Below are 17,571 nucleotides of genomic sequence, written 5' to 3' on the forward strand. Positions count from 1 at the left end.
TCACCGAAGGCTCAAGGTAGAGCGCATGAATGCTGCGACCAGTGGAGTTGACAATGAGATCCCAACTGAATCCATTAGGGTTTAGTGAAAACTGACGGGGACAACCCCACCGCGTCGCTCGCCCGCGTCACACCGCCTCAACCGCGCCGTCACACCATGCCACTCGCGACGTGGCATGTGTGTGATCTCTTTGGGTAGTGCGTGATCCCGCGTGTACGTCAAATGGCTGCTATCGTTACGTGGCTCGCATCGAGCGCACTCGCGTCGACTATGACGAGTGCGGCGAAAGCACTCACGCGGCGATCGTGGAAGCGCGCGGTCCGCTCGATGCTGGATGTGTACTGCGAATCGTATGCCTGGGACGAAGAGAGCGAGCAAAATGACCTGTCTGTCGTCGTCAAGGACGTCATATTGAAGAAATCAGAGCTGGAGGCGCTGCTCCTCACCTTCGGCTTGCACTTGGGGGAGGGCGGCTGCACGTTTGGGAAAATTCGCTTCTGCATCTCTCTCGGTCTGAACATGGACATGGAGCTCTTCACAAAGCCGTGGCGTATTGAAGTGGACCATTTTCGACTGAACATAGGCTGTGGTGCACGTGCTGAGTGCGATGTTCGCACAGAGGTGAACTCTCAATTTGATTGCTCGTCGGAAGGGTCTTCAAGACCAACGAAAATGGAAGAATGGCTTCCCCTTCACAGAGCGGTAGAGAATCTTCAACTGATCCTGCGTAATGCCACAGTCACTCTTCACTCCATCAACCTTGCCGGGAGTTTGATATTCAAGCTTGATACTGTCAAATATACCACAACCAATGAACATTGGTCGCCGATGGCTACCATAACGACTAGCGCTGACTATGCTGGAGGTATCTTACATAAGTTACTAACGTTTGAGGGCTTCGAAGCATATACAGATCGAGCCGTGTCGCCTTCGGATAGTGCTTCCGTAGACTGCTCTGGGCCTTGGGACCTTCCTTTTGAGGATGGCACACTTCTTCCTGTGCCTCAACTGACCCGCGTGAAGGTCTTGTTCAACGGATTACAAGGCAACATGAAGATTATTAAGAAGCTCAAAAGTAGCCTGACGGGACGCGTGGTGACCGATTTCTTTGGGGATGTATACACCTTTCAACTGTGTCTGGTTTCGGGTGGTGTACCAAAAGTGCGTATTCCACACATTGCATTGCGCTTGGAATGGTCTGAACACATTGGGACGTACGTTCTCAACATGGAAGAAGCAGTTCAATTCTCGATTAGCCATCAGATCGACGCAGAAATCCTAGCAGAAACCAATGCATGGCTAGTCCAAATTTTAGAAGCACATGCGGAGGTTGCGGCGTCCACTGAAACACAGCTTTCTTACGAGCGTGCTCGTCGCTTTCAGGAGCAAGCTTACGTTGGACGATTACATAAGCGACTCGATGAAGTGAAAGAAACCTTCCGAGAGAAATTCCTCGTTTGGCGCTCTGGGACGAAGAGTGCGATAGACGAGTTAAATATGGCTTTGTCGGAAGAGCAGCAACGACGTGAAGCGTTGGAAAAGGCCATGAAAGCGCAACAAGAAGTACTATCACAAATGTACCAACAGCTGCAAGCACAGCTTGTTGATGCATCCCCGGTTGAACAAGTCAACGCTGTCTCACAAGCTATGCGCGCTATGAGTATGTCACTTGATCCGAAGTCAAACTCAACGCTGCCTCAGCGGGTGCCCTTTGAGGGAGGCTACCAGTTCGGAGATGTTTCGCGGAAAGCTCTTCGATGGTTCTCAAACATTGTCTAAACCGCATCTCATGGGCAAGAGAAAGAGACGCTCTACAAATTCTTAGATTGAGTAACATTATCAAGAACGAATTCAAGAATAGTGAGTGGAGCAGCTTTGGGAACCTGACACGTTGTCATCATCCGTGTCATACTCTCAGCTCATACCGGTGCTCGTCAAGTCAAACCAGGAGCTGCACGAACGAATCGTTCATCTAGAGAGGGCACTCGAAATTCAACAGCAACACGACGCTCAAATCGCCGATTTAGAGGCCGCCGTTGCCTCGAGAGATCAGCAGATCGACGAACTCGTGGAGAGCTCAGTGACATCGTCTCGAGACTGGAGGCGGTGGAAACTTAAATTGTTACACTTTTCATTCGTCATGTCGCTTCTATGTGTCAGCCAAATCACCCATTTCTATTTCTTTGTCAAGTGTTTCATCGGCAAACACTTGGTACTTGAACGGCTTTCGTGACCAAAACTTGACGTACAAACAGAGCGATACACCGCCAATGACACACGCCGTGAACAGCAAAATGAACACTGTGGCGACAAACTTCCATGGATTATGAGGAGTATCAGGCGCAAACTTTTCACGGAGCTTTTCGCATTGCACGGTCGCCATACCCACACGGGAATTCTCGAGGTCATACTCGACAAACGTGTTTCTCAGCGTTTGCTGACCCAGTATGATCTGTTCACCATTTGCTAGTGCAGCATCGCTCGCCGACATTATCCCTGCACAAAACGCATGCAAGTTGACAGTGTCTGCAAACAAGTAATTCTCGGGACGTAGGACCAGAGTGACGTCCGGATCGTACGTGATTGTAAGACTTGGGAACCATCGCGTGAGTGTGTACTGAGTCAGTGACGATTGCCTTTGGTTCTCGTAAAAGCAATGTGTTCCTCTCACAACCACACTTAGGCCGGCACTGCGCGCCGTTTCATTGAGATGTGTCATGAAATCGTGGTGCATTGCGCTCGGTAACACTGTCAGCGTCGTTCCACTGTCGAGAACTGTGTACACGTTCGATGAGCTAGCGATCGTTTTGTCACCAAGTTTCCAAGACATCGTGCGAACGGCTAAGTCGTCTTCCCCGAGCATGCGAGTCCACGCAAGCTCCGGGACGCGCCTTCCAAAGTTGTAACGACCCAGTGTAAGCATCGCGGTCGATGTTTCCATACCTTCGCTACAGAATCCGAATACGTGCGCGTCGATGACACCCGCCTTTGCCAACTGTGTGTGAAATGCAGTGTTGCCCCGACTGAACCCAGCCATACCATCTTGGCGGAGATTGCTCCCATCGGGGTAATACATGCCACCGCAGCCGAAAGTGATCTTCGCAGGAGCCAACTCATCACCCAGTGTAAACGTATCCTCCGCCATGTATCCACGGCCCACTGATCCATCCACGTAGCCGATTCCAAACAAACATGTGTTTGTGTACGATATGTTTGTATCACACAGAAGGACATTCGGTTGCGCATTGCAGTACGCCGCATCCTCAGTGCTTGTTGTACAGTTGAGTTTTCGAAATGTCTTAGACATGTCGTAATCGTAGTATGGATGTTCGTGAATCCCACACACTTCAAGTGGACATCCCTTACACGGGAAGTAAGTCAGCGGACTCCCGGTGTCCACTTCAAGGTCAAACTTTTGCTTGCCCGCAAGCTCCACCGTCAAGAAGAACTCGTGGCCCGATGAGTACAAACCTATGAGGTCCGCACCGTACGAGTGGAGCGGGATCGCGTCCGCTTTGGACAACAGACGCCGCCCCGCCCCCGCGGTAGCCCTTGGTTTTCTCTTAACGGCGATCGCGAACGAACCTTTTCCGGACGCGTGCGCGCCCAAAGCGACGAGTGCTACGTACACGACGAGAACAATCATCGTCTCCCTCCACGCGCGCTGTGTTTGCCGCTCATTGTTGGGTGCACGGTCGTGCACACGCGCCGAACGGCGGGGACGCATGCGTCGCGGACTGCCGCCGTCTCCGCCGGAAAAACGGAGATTGCCAAACCCTGCAGAAATCTATAACGGGTCCAAGCCTGCTTGAGAATAATAACCATGATGGCATAGCCGAATACATTTTTACATCTTTACAGTCGATCGTGCGTTACGTCGATGGCGCGATGCCTAAGCATGCGCTTCATCGCTTTGTGTTCTTGAGCGGCCGCACAAGGGACACACCAGAACCAGCAGCAGTACGGGTTGAACGGGGGCGATAGTGCACAGCACCCGAGATTACAAGGAGGTTCACGGAGGCCGTGTGCTTCGATCATTCGCTTGCGATGCGAGCCGCCGAGGTAGGCGACGCTTGCAATTGAAAGGCAAGAGAGTGCAGTGTGAAAGTTAATGCACGCCAGTGAACTCGTTGCCGTGAGAGGATACACTTGATGAACTATTTGTGCAACGAGTGGAAATGCAGTTATTTTGAGAGCGGGCTTCCAACATCCGCGTATACACGTAATGTCATTCGTTTTCTGAAATTCCTGCCCGGCGGGTGTGTCGAACGAAGCCGGCGACTCTCGTAAGAGATCGTGCGCGACGACCGTATCCCCGTGCGAACACCCAGCAAAACAACAACTATAAATGGAGTCCCCTGTGGTGTAGAAGGCATAAATAGGATCCATTGTGAGTTCTTCGCGTTCCGCGCTCATGGTTTGCGTCATGGGCGCGCTCGACAGCTGCTCGTTCGAGTTCAGGAAGGGCGTCTTATCCTCATGCATGACGTTGCGACCGTGCGTTGAAGACGCCGAGGGCGTCCCCGTCTTCGCCCGTTCGCCCGGCGCGGGCGTCTCGTCGTCGAGCGGGATGCCACCGAGGACCACGGCGTCGGGGTTGGCAGATGTCTGCGGGCACGCTTCATTTCCAATGGGAGGCTCATCAAGCGTCTCTATGAGTGGTGGCTCACCAAGCACACCTTCACGACCCGACATCGCACCATTCAGCGTGGAGTGAGGACGACGACGACGCGATCTGCCCGCACGCATTTCCTCCGTCGGAAAACCGGACGGAGTTCGCTAAACCCTAGCAAAAATCGAGTTTTAGAAAGGGGCCGTTTTTGACACGTTTGTCACGTTTTTGACACGTCCTATTAATCGGCAAACGACACGTCGAGTTGCTTGAATAATCTTTCTTTTCGTCGAGGCGGGACGCGAGGGACAACCATGGATCTCGCGGAGCGCCGACGCGCGACGGCGTCGTACGCGCTGTGACATTCGATCGCGATGCTCGCTGCGAACTTTACGCGCACGCGAAACAGACGCCGCGAATGGAGGAAACGAACGCGCGGCGCGCGACGCGAGCGCCGCCGCGACGCGCGCACAGCGCCGCGCTCGCGACGTTGGCGGCGCGGAAACTCAACGTAGAGTGTTGACGATCAAACCGGCGCGCGTTATGCGCGGTACCACTGGTGGTCTTTCTCTTGGTCGCACCGCCGAAACCCGACGAGGCTTGGACGCCGCAATCGCCGATGATGACGTCCGCCGCCGTCTCGCCGCCGCGCGAGCCGACGGATTCGATCGCCTTCACCACGCTCATTCCCTCGATCACTTGGCCAAACACCGTGTGCTTGCCGTTTAAAAACGGCGTCGCCACGGTGCAGATGAAAAATTGCGACCCATTCGTGTTCGGTCCAGCGTTCGCCATCGACAAAATCCCCGGTCCCTCGTGCTTGAGCGTAAAGTTTTCATCCGGGAAATTTCTTCCGTAAATCGACCGTCCGCCCGTGCCGTTATCCGCGGTGAAGTCCCCGCCCTGGCACATGAAGGACGGAATCACGCGATGAAACCGCGAGCCGACGTATCCCTCGCCCTCGGGCTTTTCGCACAAAACCTTGAAATTTTCCGCCGTCTTCGGCGTCGCGTCCGACCGCAGCTCGAACACGATTCGCCCGAGTTTCGTCGCCCGCGCCCCGCGTCCGATCTGCATGTCAAAGTACACCTTGGGCGTATCCTGCGTTCCGTTCGCGTCGCCTCGTCGTCAGTCATCGCTCGCGCGCGCGTCGACGTTCGCGTCGTCATCGCCACGTCAGCGCGATCGCATCCGTCCGCGCGCTTCGCCTCGCGCTCGCGCGCGCACCTCTCTCGCCGGTCCGAGCGGCGGGTCGTACGCCACGGGTTGTTTCGCCATCGCCGCGACGTCGTCGGCGCTCATGGAGCTCGCGCTCGCGCCCATGTCGCGCGTCGTCAGTGTGTGCCGACGCGCCGTCCATGTCCGACGTCGCGGCGGCGAAGCGCGCGTTCGCGAGCGAACGAGGCCTCGAGCCGTGCGCGAACGACGCGTGTGAGTGCGACGCGTGCGAGTGCGGCGCGCGGTGCGGGTGCGAGACCGCGGCGCGCGACGCGAAGACGTGCGAGCCGTGCGTCGAGTTCAAGGCGCGAAAACTCGCGGCGACGGCGCGGCGCGCGCGATGAGCGTCGCGATCGAGCTGAGATACGGCGTCGAGCGGTGCGGGGGGACGTTTCCGAGCGACGGCGACGTGGGCGCGCTGGTGGAGCGCGCGCGAGGCGCGTTCGAGGGCCTGCGAGGGGTCGCCGCGGGGCGGTTGACGCTGCTCGCGAGAGGCGGCGCGAGGATTCGAGGCGACGATCGAGGGTTTGATTTGCGCGGTCGAGTGCTCGCGAAACACGAAAGGACGGGGAAGGTTTTGAAAATTATGGTGGTGGCGAGCGGCGCGGAGGGCGCGGGGGCGGGAGGGACGTCTCGAGGCGCGGAGGCGTTGCGGGCGACGCGGTTGAAGAAGGAAGCCGACGCGAAGGCGAAGGCGGACGCGGACGCGGACGCGGACGCGGCGCGCTCGCGCGACGGTGCGTCCGACGAGACGAACGAACGTTTCGCCGCGTGGGCGGCGACGGGGATCGTCGGCATGCGCGGATGCGCGCGGAGGGAGGTGGCGTCTCGCGCGTTCGATTTAGGAGGCAAAGTGCGCGTGCTCGATTACGGCGCGAATCGCCTCGAAACGGTTTCGCCTCGGATCAGCGAGTTGAGCAACGTCGCGCGCATCGTTTTGCGAGATAACGCGTTGAGATCGATGCCGTGGTCCGCCATCGCCTCTTTGACGCGCTTGACGCATTTGGATTTGAGCGGAAACGCGGCGTTGGGGAACGACGTCGCGACCGCGACGCCGACGTGCGCGTCGCTCGAGACGCTCTCGCTCGCTCGGTGCGACATCGCGGGAGAAGTTTGCGATGATTTCTTCCGGGGACTTCCCAGGCTCAAGCACGTGTCGCTCGTCGCCAACAGACTCGAGCGTTTACCCGCGTTCGAGACGAACGGACTGCTCGAAGTCGTCGACGCAAGTCGCAACGCCGTCGTGTCGATTCCAGCCTCGTACGGCGCGCTCGCGTGTTTGCGCTCGCTGAATCTCGTGGGCAACCGCATTGAACTCGAAGGCATTCCCGTGGAGCTGTTGAAGCACGCGAAAGCGCTCGTCGAGTTGAACTTACGCGAGAACCCGATTCTCGTAGAGGCGTTGCGCGAACGCGACGGGTGGAGCGAATTCGAGGGGAGAAGGAAACGCCGAGCGGATAAGGCGCTCGATTCTCGCGTCATGCTCGGTGACAACGTCTTCGACGAGGGTGCGGATAACGATAGATTCGTGCGACACTGATTAGCTGTAGTAGACGCCGCGCGATGAAACGGTAATAATGTGTGTTACAAAAGAAGATGTGCTGCGTGGGAGTAAACGACGAGTCGCGCGACACTACACTGATTAGCGAGCTTCGGCGATGACGTCTTCGTCGTCGTCGAAGAACTCTTCGTCGTCATCCTCAGCCTCGGTCGCCTTGGGCGCGATGGTACCGTTCAAGAGGCCCATTTTTTCGGCGAGACGCGCGCGCACGTCCGTCTCAATCGTCGCTTTCATCTCGGGGTTCTCGTCCAAGAACGACAGCGTCTTTTCGCGACCTTGACCGAGTTTTTCGCCGTTGAAGTAGTAGTAGGCGCCCTTGCGTTCGATCGTGCCGACTTGTTCGCCCGCGTCGAGCATGCAGCCATCGCGAGAGACACCGCGACCGAACAGCATGTCGAATTCGGCAATCTTGTACGGCGGAGCCACCTTGTTCTTCGCCACCTTGACCTTGCATCGAACGCCGGTGTCGTCTTCGCCAGCCTTACCCTTGATCACTTCCTTGCGGCGAATGTCGAGGCGGACGCTCGAGTAGTACTTGAGCGCGTTACCGCCCGTGGTGACCTCGGGCGAGCCGTAAATGACGCCGACTTTGGAGCGCAACTGGTTCAAAAAGATGATCGTCGTCCCCGCCTTGGCGGCGTTGACGTTAATCTTACGCAGCGCCTGGGACATCAAACGCGCGTGCGCGCCGACTTGCACCATACCGATCTCACCTTCGATCTCGCTTCGCGGCACCAGCGCGGCGACCGAGTCGACGCAAATCAAATCAACCGCCGACGATCGCACGAGCGTATCCACGACCTCGAGCGCCATCTCACCCGTTTCCGGCTGGCACACGATCACATCGTCGACGTTCAACCCGAGTCTTTGGCTGTATTCCGGATCAAACGCGTGTTCCGCGTCGATCATCGCGACCGTACCGCCGAGTTTTTGCATCTCCGCCATCGCGTGCAGCGCCAGCGTCGTCTTCCCCGACGATTCCGGGCCGTATATCTCAACGATTCTCCCGCGCGGCAATCCACCGCCGAGCGCGATGTCCAGCGTCATCGCTCCGCTCGGAAACGTCGCCACTTTCGCCTTTCCCGCCTCGCCCAGGCGCATGATCGCCCCGGCGCCAAAGTTACTGTCGATCTCATCGAGCACGCGCGCGAGCGCCTTCTTTTTCGCCTCCGCGCTCCCGTCGCCCTTCATCGCTTTCGCGTCTTCGCTTCGCGTGCTTCCGCTTCGCGCCGCTCGCGCTCGCACCGCGTGGCGCTGCGTGGAGATCGCGCGTCGTCGTTCGTCGCCGCGCGTCGTCGTCGTCGTCGTCGTCGTCGCGAGCGTCGCCGGCGTCGTTCGCATCGCGCCGCGCATCGTGAGTGCTTCGTGTGTCGGTGCGCGCGCGAGACGGACGAGCGTTCGCCGGAGCATGCACTCAAGGCGTCGCGTGATGGCGCGATCGAGCGATGATTGATTCAAATCAAACAAGGAAAAAGGCGCGAAAACGATCTATTCCGCGGGCGGCTGGGTCGGTCGCGGCGCGAACGGACGTCGTTACATCGAAGAGCGAGCGAACGGAAGGAGCGCGCGAACGCGATCTATTCCGCGGGCTTGTAGTACGTCGTGTTGACGAAAGGCATCTTGGTCGTCACGGCGGGCGTGCGCTTGCCGCGCGTCTCGACCAAGAGCTCGGTGCCGGCTTTGGCGAAGGCTTTGGCGACGTAGCCCATGGCGATGTTCTTTTGCAACACCGGAGAGAAGCCGCCGGAGGTGACTTCGCCGATTTGGTTGCCGTCCGTGTCGAGGATCAGAGAGTGCTGTCTCGCGGGGGCACCCTTGCCGGTGAAGGTCAAACCGACGCGACGCTGGGGAATCGCCTTCGGGTCTTCGAGCTGCTTTTTGATGATTTCGCCGCCGGTGAAGTCGCAGAGCTCGCGGCGAGCCTTGCCGATGGTCCACGCCAAACCAGCCTCGGGCGGAGTGATGTCTTCGTTCAAATCGTTACCGTACAGGCACAATCCGGCTTCGAGGCGCAAAGAATCGCGCGGGCCGAGGGCAGCCATGCGCACTTCCTTCTCAGACTCCAAGCGCTCGGCGAGCTTCATCGCGTCGGCGTTCGGGACGGAGATCTCGAACCCGTCCTCGCCCGTGTAACCGGTGCGCGTGACCCAGCAATCGGCGCCGTTGATCTTCATCGACGTAAACATCCCGAAATACAGCTTGCTCAGGTCGAAATCGGTCAGGCGTTGAAGCACGGACATGGTCTTCGGTCCTTGGAACGCCAACAGCGAGCGATCCGAGTGCACGACGAATTCGACGTCCATCCCCTTCGCCTTGGCCTTCGCCAGCGCCGCGTTGATGTGCGCTTGATCCTTCTCCGCGCAACCAGCGTTCAAGACGACGTAAAAATCATTAGAATTAACCTTCGTGATGACGGTATCGTCGATGATACCACCCTTTTCGTTCGTCATCACGCTCAGCGTCCCCGTGCCGTCCTTGAGCCCCTTCAAATCCGCCACGACGAGCGACTCCAAAAACGCCGTCGCGTCCTTCCCCCTGACGCTGCTCCCGAGCATGTGACTCACGTCGAACAACGACGCTTCGCTCCGGCAGTGCTGCGTCGCCTCCATGATGGAATCTTCGTACTGTATCGGCAGCGCGTACCCCGCGAAGTCGACGAGCTTCCCGCCGCGCCTCGCGTGCAAGTCGTACAGCGGCGTCCGCTTCAGGCTCGCGATGTCCGCGTACGCGCGCGCCGGCGCCGCCGTCGCGCGCGGCGCCGCGTGCGGTCGCGTCGCCGCGCGCGTCGCGCGCTTCGCGCATCGTCGCAGCGCCGCGCGCATCGCGACGACGCGGTGACGCTTCCAAAAGTGTCCCGAAAAGTGTCCCGGTCGACGACGATTCGCGACGACGACGACGACGCGAAGGCGCGACGCGCGACGAAAGGGCGCGTGTGCGCGCGACGAACGACGACGGACGCGTCGACGTGCGCGCGAGGGCGTGTGCGGCGCGACGCGGCCGAACGATCGAACGATGACGCGCGATGGCGATGATCGACGTCGACGACGAGGCCCCCTGTTGGGCTGCGGATGACGCGGCGCCGGGGCGCGGGGATCGCGAGGCGCGCGCGGCGAAGCGAATGATGACGCGCGCGCGATCGCGATGACGATGGATCACATCACGCGAATTCGTCGAGCGCGGCGCGGACGCGGGCGTGGAGACGGCCGGCGGTGGGACGCGCGGAAGGCGTCGGGGACATGGCGTCGAGGACGAACGCGTGGACGCGCGCGGGGACGTCGACGCGCGGGACGACGCCGCGGCGAAGCGACTGGTACTCGGCGCCGTGCGAGGGGAGGGAGGCGCCCAAGGCGAGCTCGTAGATGGATGCGCCCAATGAAAATATGTCGGCGCGGTCGAGGGCGGAAAAGTCGTCGTTCAAAACCTCGGAGGAGAGGTATCGAGCGTCGCCCTCGTCGACGGCGGCGTCGCGGCGGTCGCCGTTGAGGAGCGCGACGCGGCCCCAGTCGCCGAGCTTGTATCCTTGGTTGTGAATGAAGATGTTATCGGGCTTGATGTCCATGTGCGCCAAACCTCGGGCGTGCGCGTAGGATAAGGCGGCGGAGACGTCGAGGAGGCATCGCATCAACGCAGCCTCGCTCGCGCGTTCGCCGCTCTGCGAATCCACCATCTTGGACGCGCTCCCGTCGCACAGTTCCATTTGAATGTACAGATGGTCGTTCTCCCACCACGCGCTTTGGTAGCGCACGATCTCCGCGCACTGCGTCAAACTCGCCAAAACTTGCACCTCGCGCAGCGCCTCCGCTCTCTCGCGCTCGGTCTGGAGCTTTTTATCCGTGCGCTTGAGCGCGTACCGACACCCGTCCAAGCGCCCGATGACTTTGTGCACTTTGGAAAATCCGCCGCGCGCGATGCACCCTAGGTCGACGAAATCCGCGCGAAACCTCGACATGGTGGCCAACTGCGCCGCGCTCGTACAATTCGCCCTCCGCGCGTGCGCGCTCGTCTCCGGAGGCTGCTCATCATCCGGCAAGAAGGCGTTTCTCGCGCACGGCGGCGACGTCGCCGCGCGCGGCAACCCCGACCTCGACCCCACCCCTCGCGTCGGTTCCCGATTCCTCGGCACGCGGAACCCGCCCCCGAACTCCCCTTGCGACTGCGACGGCTGCGTCGCGTCCAGCGGCTGACTCGCAAACTCCTGCGTCCCCTGCGACGCGCCTAAATCCAACCCGAACCGCGGCCGTTTATTCCTCGCCGGCGACAGCGCGCACGGCGACCGCGCGCCTCGAAAGTTTTCCTTATCCTCGTACCCCCCGTACGCGTCGAACTGCGCGTCCGCGGGCGTTATAAAATCCGGTCCTCCGAATTCCTGACTCTCTCCGTTCCCCTGCGACCGCGCCGTCCCTCGCGTCGCGCCTCGTCGTTCGTCCCGCTGCGATTGACTGCACCCCGCGAAATCAAACGATTTATTCGTCCCATCCTCGTCCGCGCTCGCGCTCGCGCGCGTCCCGCCCGACCGCGCGTCTCGCGCGTCGTCGTCGTCCCGCGCGCGTCTCTCCCCGTCCATCGCGTCGTCGTCGTCGTCCATCGCGTCGTCGTCGCGTCGTCCGTCGTCGTCGTCGTCGTCGTCGTCGTCGTTCGCGCGCGCGTTCGGCGTCGCGACGTTCAGCGTGCGCAGCGCTCTGGACAGCCCGCTGGACGGCGTGCACAGAACGCTTCGCGATTTCAGTCGGAGCATGACGACCGCGTCGGACGTCGCGCGCGCGTCGCGGTGTCGCGCGCCGCGGCGAACGGGGCGGTCGTTTGAATTCGATGCCGAATGTCGTGGTATCGTACGTCTCACTGTTTACGCATACACGCGGTCGGTCGGACGCGGTCGGTCGGACGCGCGGCGCCAGACGCGCGACGCCAGACGGCGCCGGCGGCCGCGACGGCGCGCGCGATGGCGCGAGACGACGCGCGCGCGCGACTCGCGCGCGTCGCGCTCGCCGTCGTCGTCGCGGTCGTCGCGGTCGTCGCGCGTCGGCGCGACGCGAACGCGAACGCGAACGCGAACGCGCGCGTCGCGATGGTCGCGCCCGACGCGCTCGCGCGCAGGGTCGATCGCGCGCGGCGAAGCGACGCGTCGACGTGGACGCGCGCGCGCGCGGCGCTGCGACGACGGCCGCGCGTGTGGCTGGCGGTGCTGGGCGAGTGCTTCGACGTGTCGGCGGGGCGACGGTTTTACGCGGGCGACGGCGACTACGCGACGTGCTTCGCGGGACGCGACGCGAGCCGCGCGTTCGCGACGGGAGACTTCAGCGAGAGTGGGTGCGTGAGCGACGTCTCGGGGCTGACGGACGGGGAGTTGGCGGCGATCCGAGGGTGGAGGGATTTCATGCGCGACAAGTATCGCGCCGCGGGCGTCTTGGCGAACGGCGAGTTTTACGACGCCGAGACGGGGGCGGCGACGGCGTTGACGCTCGAGATTCGAGCGCGGTTGGAGCGGTACGACGCGGGTGCGGCGGCGCGCGAACAGCGCGCGCGCATGTTCCCGGATTGCGATTCCACGTCGGACGGCGACTTCGTCGACGTGCGCTGCCGCGAGGACGACTCGGGACCGCGATACCCGCGCAACGAAACCACGACGGACGCCGAAGGGCGCGCGAGCAGTCGATGCGCGTGCTACGGCGATTTGGGTGTCTCCGACGCGCGCCGCGCGTATCCCGGTTGCGACTTGACGTCGACGCGATGTCGCGCGCCGCTCGGCGCCGGCGTCGGTTGACGCCGAACGCGCGTCGGCGCGAGTCGCGGCGTCACACCGTCGCGCGCACCGGCGCTCGCGCGCCGATCGCGCGTCGTTTCGGTGTATGCTCATCCCCGCGCGCGTTTCAGCGCGCGCGTCGTCCTCTGCGTCCGCGCGCGGTCGCGCGTCGTCGGTCGCGGTCGCGGTCGCGTCCCGGTCGCGCGCCGCGCTCTCGCGCGCGCGCCCGCCCGCGCGCGTTCTCGCGCTCGCGCGCGCGCGCGGCGTCGCGCGGATGGGCAACAAACCCAGGCTCGTGTGCGCCAAGTGCGCGTCGACGTTCAAGCGTCAGACCGCGCAGTCGACGCGGTTTTGTAAGCCGTGCCGAGCCGCCGCCTCGGCGAAGGGCGAAACGCTCGACGACGACGACGACGCGTACGGCGGCGTCGTGCTCGGATTCAAGCGCGCGAACGGCGATGATTCGTCTGGCCTCGAACGCGGCGCGCTCGAGGGCGGCGGTAAGCGCGCGGAAGCCGGTGGGTCCGGCGGCGCGGCGAAGAAGAAGAAGAAGCGACGGAAAAAGCCGGCGGCGCCGACGAACGCGAAGTCGGATCCGATGTGCCTCGAGATCGTGAACACGCTGGATCAACGGTGCGAAATCATCGACGCGACGAATTATGAAATCAAAATGCCGGCATGCGTGGAGACGATCAAGGCGTCGAGCGTCGTCGCGGTTGATTGCGAGGGAGTGCGAATGTCGCGCACGGGTCCGGTGACGGTGGTGCAGTGCGCGACGCGCGACGCGATTTACTTGATCGACGTGCAGTCGCTCGGGGGACGAGCGTTCGGAGACAGAAACGCGGGAGGGTTGCGGGATGTCCTGGAGTCGAGTGAGGCGCCGATGAAGCTCATGTTTGATTGTCGCATGGATTCGGACGCGTTGTTTCATCAATTCGACGTGCGATTGGAAAACGTGATGGACGTGCAGGTGCTCGACGTCGCCGCGCGTCGGGCTCTCGGGAAGATGATCGATCGCGTCGCGGGGATCGTGAAGTGCGCGGGAACGCATCTGACGAGCGCGGAGACCGCGGTGGCTGATGACTTGAAGGTTCGCGTGAAGAAGTTGTACGCCGTCGAGGAATCGACGCTTTGGGCGGATCGTCCGTTAACAGATGACGTTCGACGGTATGCCGCGCTAGACGTGTATTTGCTCTTAAAGCTTCATGAAAAAATTATGTTCGATCTGAGGGAAGACAAGGACGACTGGGTCGCGCGCACGTTGAAGGAGTCTTCCAGACGCGTGTTGGCGTTTCGAGAATTGGACGTCGCAGTAGAGCAGGGCGTGTTCACGGAAGAGTCCACTATCGCGCCGACGTTTTAGTGCTAGGTGCGTACACGCGATGATCGAACCTGTTCTCGCCCTCGTGGTTTCCGATGATGTTTCAAATAGCTTAATCTTTGCTGACCATCCTCATGAAGATGATTCATGACAACTCGACTGAGGAATCCGTGGCGCGCTGTTGGCTTTCCGTTCGCGCCGACTATCCGACTAACCGCGACCGCTTCACTGTCGCAGCGTTGTGTGTTTGCAATGAATGTAAAATATACTTCTACTACAGTACAGCTATCGTCGCCAACTCGTTTTGCTCACGTCAACCTTACTCACACCGCTGGCGAGCGAAACCCGAGTACTGATCCGACCGAGCTTGACGGTGATTTCGTTCGCATCTGGGTGGACTTCGATGACTTCTGCCTCTGCGCTCCCTAGCTGACGGACGACGACGAGCGTGCCAATTTTGGGAATCCATCGCGAGGACGCGCTGTCAAGGCTGTCGCCCGGGACGGCTTCGCCGCTCGCGTCGACGACCCATCCGGCGGGAAGCGACGCGCCGACGACATCGTCGATGTCCTCTCGCGTGTCGCACGCCGCCAATAACTCGCGAGCTTCTTCAATCTTTCGCTCGATCTCATTGTTGGCGTCATCCCTGATGATTTGTTTCCTCAGATCCAAGTGCGCAGATTTACTCCTGACTTCGTCGAACAGCGCGCGCGTCTCTTCGAGCGTCGCCGCCGCCGCGGCTCGGCGGGCGAGCTGCACGTCGCATTCTTCATCAAGTGCGCTGGCCAACTTCGCGCGATTTTCCCGCGCGATCGCGCCACTGGCGTCTACCTCTGCGTTGGCATCCGCCTTGGCTAGCGCGATGCGCGCCTCGGCGAGTATCCACGGTTCTAATCCGAGCCCCGCTGCGATGTGCAACGCGTTGCTCTTGCCGGTTTCGCCCCACAGCAACCGATACGTCGGCTGCAGCGACTGAAGATCGAACTCCACCGCCGCGACTTGAGCTGTGTCGGATGCGAGTGTGGCTTCCTTGACTTCTTCGTAGTGCGACGTCGCGATCGTCAAACGAGACGTGCGTGAGAGTTTGTTCAGGACGGCGACGGCGAGAGACGCGCCCTCCGCCGGGTCGGTGCCGCTCCCGGGCTCGTCCAGCAAGACCAATGTATCGTCGGTCGCGGCGTCCAAAATGCGTTGCAGACCTTTGAGGTGCGCGCCAAAGGTGGACAAGCCGCCGTCGAGCTCGAGGGTTTGCGAATCTCCTAAATCGGCGATGACGTGACGAAAGAATGGAATCTCGCAACCGGATTCGCATGGCAGATATAAACCAGCGCGCGCCATCAAACACGCGACGCCGATCGCTTTCAACGACGCGGTTTTACCGCCCGTATTCGGACCGGTGATAGTGACGCATTTGATAGACGAATCGACGTTGAAATCAATCGGGACGACCACATCGCGCACATCTCGACGATTGACGTGTCGCTGCGAATGCGCCGAATCGTCTTCGGAGGCGTCGTTCTCGCCGAACGCCGATACCTGTTCCTCTTCTCCAATGGCGGCTTTTTTGGGCAACGGCGTCAGATGCCGCTCTAACAACAACGGATGCTGCAGCTCACGCACGCACATGCCTTGATTGGCGTCCACGATCGTCGGCTCCGCGCCGTCGAACCACTCCGCGTGCCGGGCGCGCGCGTTCGCCACGTCCAACTCTGTCAACGCCTCGTTCGCGTCGAGCAGAACATCCGCGTGCGTTTGCACGATTGAGGTGAGCTCGACTAGAATTCGTTCTATTTCCGCATCTTCGCTCGCGGAAAGCGTGGCCAGAGCATTATTCAATGGCACCGCGATTTGCGGCTCTTTGAACACCGTGTTCCCGGTGCCGGAGACGTCGAGCACGACTCCCGGGAGCTCGCCCGCGCTCCCGAGTTTCATCGGTATGCACTGTCTGCCAAGTCTGGTGACGATTTGCGCGCGCTCCGCAAAATTCTTCCTCGCCATCTCCTTGCTCGTCGCGTTCAGCATCGTTCGTAACTCCTCTCGAATCCGCCGTTGCTCGACGCGAATCGCCCTCAGCGTCTCGCTCGCGGCGTCCAGCACCTCCCCCCCCGGCACGCTCACGCACCGCTCGATCGCCTCCACGACCTCCAACGGCGTTCGCATCAACGCTTCCTCGATTTCGCGCATCGCCTCGTCCCCTCTCTCGCGCAACGCCGCCCCTAACCTCCTCTGCGTCCCGCACGTCGCCCCGACGTCCCCCAGCGAGCTCGCCGCCAGCGTCGTCCCTCGCCTCGCTCCCTCCACCACCAACCGCACGTCCCGCGCCCCATCGAACGCGTCGTCGTCGAGATTCTTCCCCCGTCCGAAGCACGCGCGCGTGCGCGCCAACCGCGCCCGCGCCTCGTCCGCCGTCGCCGCGAGCGTCGTCCCGCTCGCCGCGCGTCGTCCGCGCGTCGTCGCCGCGAACGCCCGCGCCTGCGCGCACACCTCGCGAAACTGCAGCACGTCCTCCGTCGCGAGCGACGCTTTGTCCGTCGCGTCGTCGTCGTCGCGCGCCGCGTCCGTCGCGTCGTCGTCGTCGCCGTTCGCGCGCGTCGTCGCCGCCCGTCGTCGTCGCGCCGCCGCGTCGCGTCCGACGCCTCGCGCGCGTCCGCGCCGCGCCGCGCCGTCCCGCGCGACGACGCGCGTCGTCGCGCGCGTCGTCGCGCGCGTCGTCGCGCGCGCCATGCCGCGCGTCGCGGCGCCGCGCGTCACACGATGGCGTCGTGACGTCAAAGTCGTCATGTCGACCGACGCCGTCGCGCTCGCGCGTCCGCTGAGCGACGCGCTGCACGACGCCCTCGACGCGTGCGCCGCGCTGCGCGCTCGCGTCGCCGACGCGCTCGAGCGGCCGCGCGCGACGCGCGGCGCGCTCGAGATGACGCCGGCGAATTTAGACTTTGGACGAATGAAGCGCGGCGACGGCGCGACGCTGTACGCGCGGTGCGCGCGCGTCGACAACGCGTCCGTGGACGCAGATTACGCGTGCGTTCGAGCGACGACGACGCCGAGTCGAGCGTACTTCGCGCTGGCGAAGGCGCCGGGACGAGGGACGCATCGCGCCGTCGCGGCGGCGCGGCGGCGCG

General features: G+C 61.7%; 10 protein-coding genes across 10 annotated transcripts; 2 read left to right on the plus strand and 8 right to left on the minus strand.

Annotated features, from left to right (window-relative positions):
- Window positions 1–270: 270 nt before the first annotated feature.
- OSTLU_17139 (predicted protein) lies at window positions 271–1,779 on the plus strand (the record flags this gene model as incomplete). The annotated part of the gene is made up of 1 exon (XM_001419973.1): window positions 271–1,779. One exon carries the CDS (start codon window positions 271–273, stop codon window positions 1,777–1,779), a length of 1,509 nt encoding a protein of 502 aa, XP_001420010.1.
- A 155-nt stretch (window positions 1,780–1,934) lies between these two features.
- OSTLU_26235 (predicted protein) lies at window positions 1,935–2,087 on the minus strand (the record flags this gene model as incomplete). The annotated part of the gene is made up of 1 exon (XM_001420147.1): window positions 1,935–2,087. One exon carries the CDS (start codon window positions 2,085–2,087, stop codon window positions 1,935–1,937), a length of 153 nt encoding a protein of 50 aa, XP_001420184.1.
- A 62-nt stretch (window positions 2,088–2,149) lies between these two features.
- Window positions 2,150–3,646, minus strand: OSTLU_26236 (predicted protein; the record flags this gene model as incomplete). The annotated part of the gene is made up of 1 exon (XM_001420148.1): window positions 2,150–3,646. The coding sequence occupies one exon, from the start codon at window positions 3,644–3,646 to the stop codon at window positions 2,150–2,152; it is 1,497 nt and encodes a 498-aa protein (XP_001420185.1).
- Window positions 3,647–3,855: 209 nt separating this feature from the next.
- On the minus strand, window positions 3,856–4,695 carry OSTLU_26237 (predicted protein; the record flags this gene model as incomplete). Its single annotated transcript, XM_001420149.1, has 1 exon — window positions 3,856–4,695. The coding sequence occupies one exon, from the start codon at window positions 4,693–4,695 to the stop codon at window positions 3,856–3,858; it is 840 nt and encodes a 279-aa protein (XP_001420186.1).
- A 523-nt stretch (window positions 4,696–5,218) lies between these two features.
- On the minus strand, window positions 5,219–5,707 carry OSTLU_8538 (predicted protein; the record flags this gene model as incomplete). The annotated part of the gene is made up of 1 exon (XM_001420150.1): window positions 5,219–5,707. A coding segment is annotated over one exon (489 nt), but the record flags the coding sequence as incomplete, so codon positions are not given.
- An 883-nt stretch (window positions 5,708–6,590) lies between these two features.
- Window positions 6,591–7,346, plus strand: OSTLU_6692 (predicted protein; the record flags this gene model as incomplete). The annotated part of the gene is made up of 1 exon (XM_001419974.1): window positions 6,591–7,346. A coding segment is annotated over one exon (756 nt), but the record flags the coding sequence as incomplete, so codon positions are not given.
- A 78-nt stretch (window positions 7,347–7,424) lies between these two features.
- On the minus strand, window positions 7,425–8,821 carry OSTLU_26240 (predicted protein). Its single transcript, XM_001420151.1, has one exon. The coding sequence runs from the start codon at window positions 8,580–8,582 to the stop codon at window positions 7,473–7,475; it is 1,110 nt and encodes a 369-aa protein (XP_001420188.1). The 5' UTR covers window positions 8,583–8,821; the 3' UTR covers window positions 7,425–7,472.
- Window positions 8,822–8,863: 42 nt separating this feature from the next.
- Window positions 8,864–10,409, minus strand: OSTLU_26241 (predicted protein). The gene has a single exon (XM_001420152.1). It carries the CDS (start codon window positions 10,211–10,213, stop codon window positions 8,969–8,971), a length of 1,245 nt encoding a protein of 414 aa, XP_001420189.1. The 5' UTR covers window positions 10,214–10,409; the 3' UTR covers window positions 8,864–8,968.
- Window positions 10,410–10,548: 139 nt separating this feature from the next.
- OSTLU_88482 (predicted protein) lies at window positions 10,549–11,955 on the minus strand (the record flags this gene model as incomplete). The annotated part of the gene is made up of 1 exon (XM_001420153.1): window positions 10,549–11,955. The coding sequence occupies one exon, from the start codon at window positions 11,953–11,955 to the stop codon at window positions 10,549–10,551; it is 1,407 nt and encodes a 468-aa protein (XP_001420190.1).
- Window positions 11,956–12,030: 75 nt separating this feature from the next.
- On the minus strand, window positions 12,031–16,609 carry OSTLU_37894 (predicted protein; the record flags this gene model as incomplete). The annotated part of the gene is made up of 4 exons (XM_001420154.1): window positions 12,031–12,082; window positions 15,048–15,912; window positions 15,986–16,008; window positions 16,044–16,609. Coding segments are annotated over 4 exons (1,506 nt in total), but the record flags the coding sequence as incomplete, so codon positions are not given.
- Between the last annotated feature and the right edge of the window lie 962 nt (window positions 16,610–17,571).

This window comes from Ostreococcus lucimarinus, chromosome 10 (genome assembly GCF_000092065.1).
Source record: "Ostreococcus lucimarinus CCE9901 chromosome 10, complete sequence".
Lineage (NCBI taxonomy): Eukaryota > Viridiplantae > Chlorophyta > Mamiellophyceae > Mamiellales > Bathycoccaceae > Ostreococcus > Ostreococcus sp. 'lucimarinus'.

What these genes read in the sequence shown, in the direction of transcription:
- OSTLU_26240 (XM_001420151.1), bottom strand. Translation starts at nt 8,582, where the DNA reads ATGAAGGGCGACGGGAGCGCGGAGGCGAAAAAGAAGGCGCTCGCGCGC.
- OSTLU_26241 (XM_001420152.1), bottom strand. Translation starts at nt 10,213, where the DNA reads ATGCGCGCGGCGCTGCGACGATGCGCGAAGCGCGCGACGCGCGCGGCG.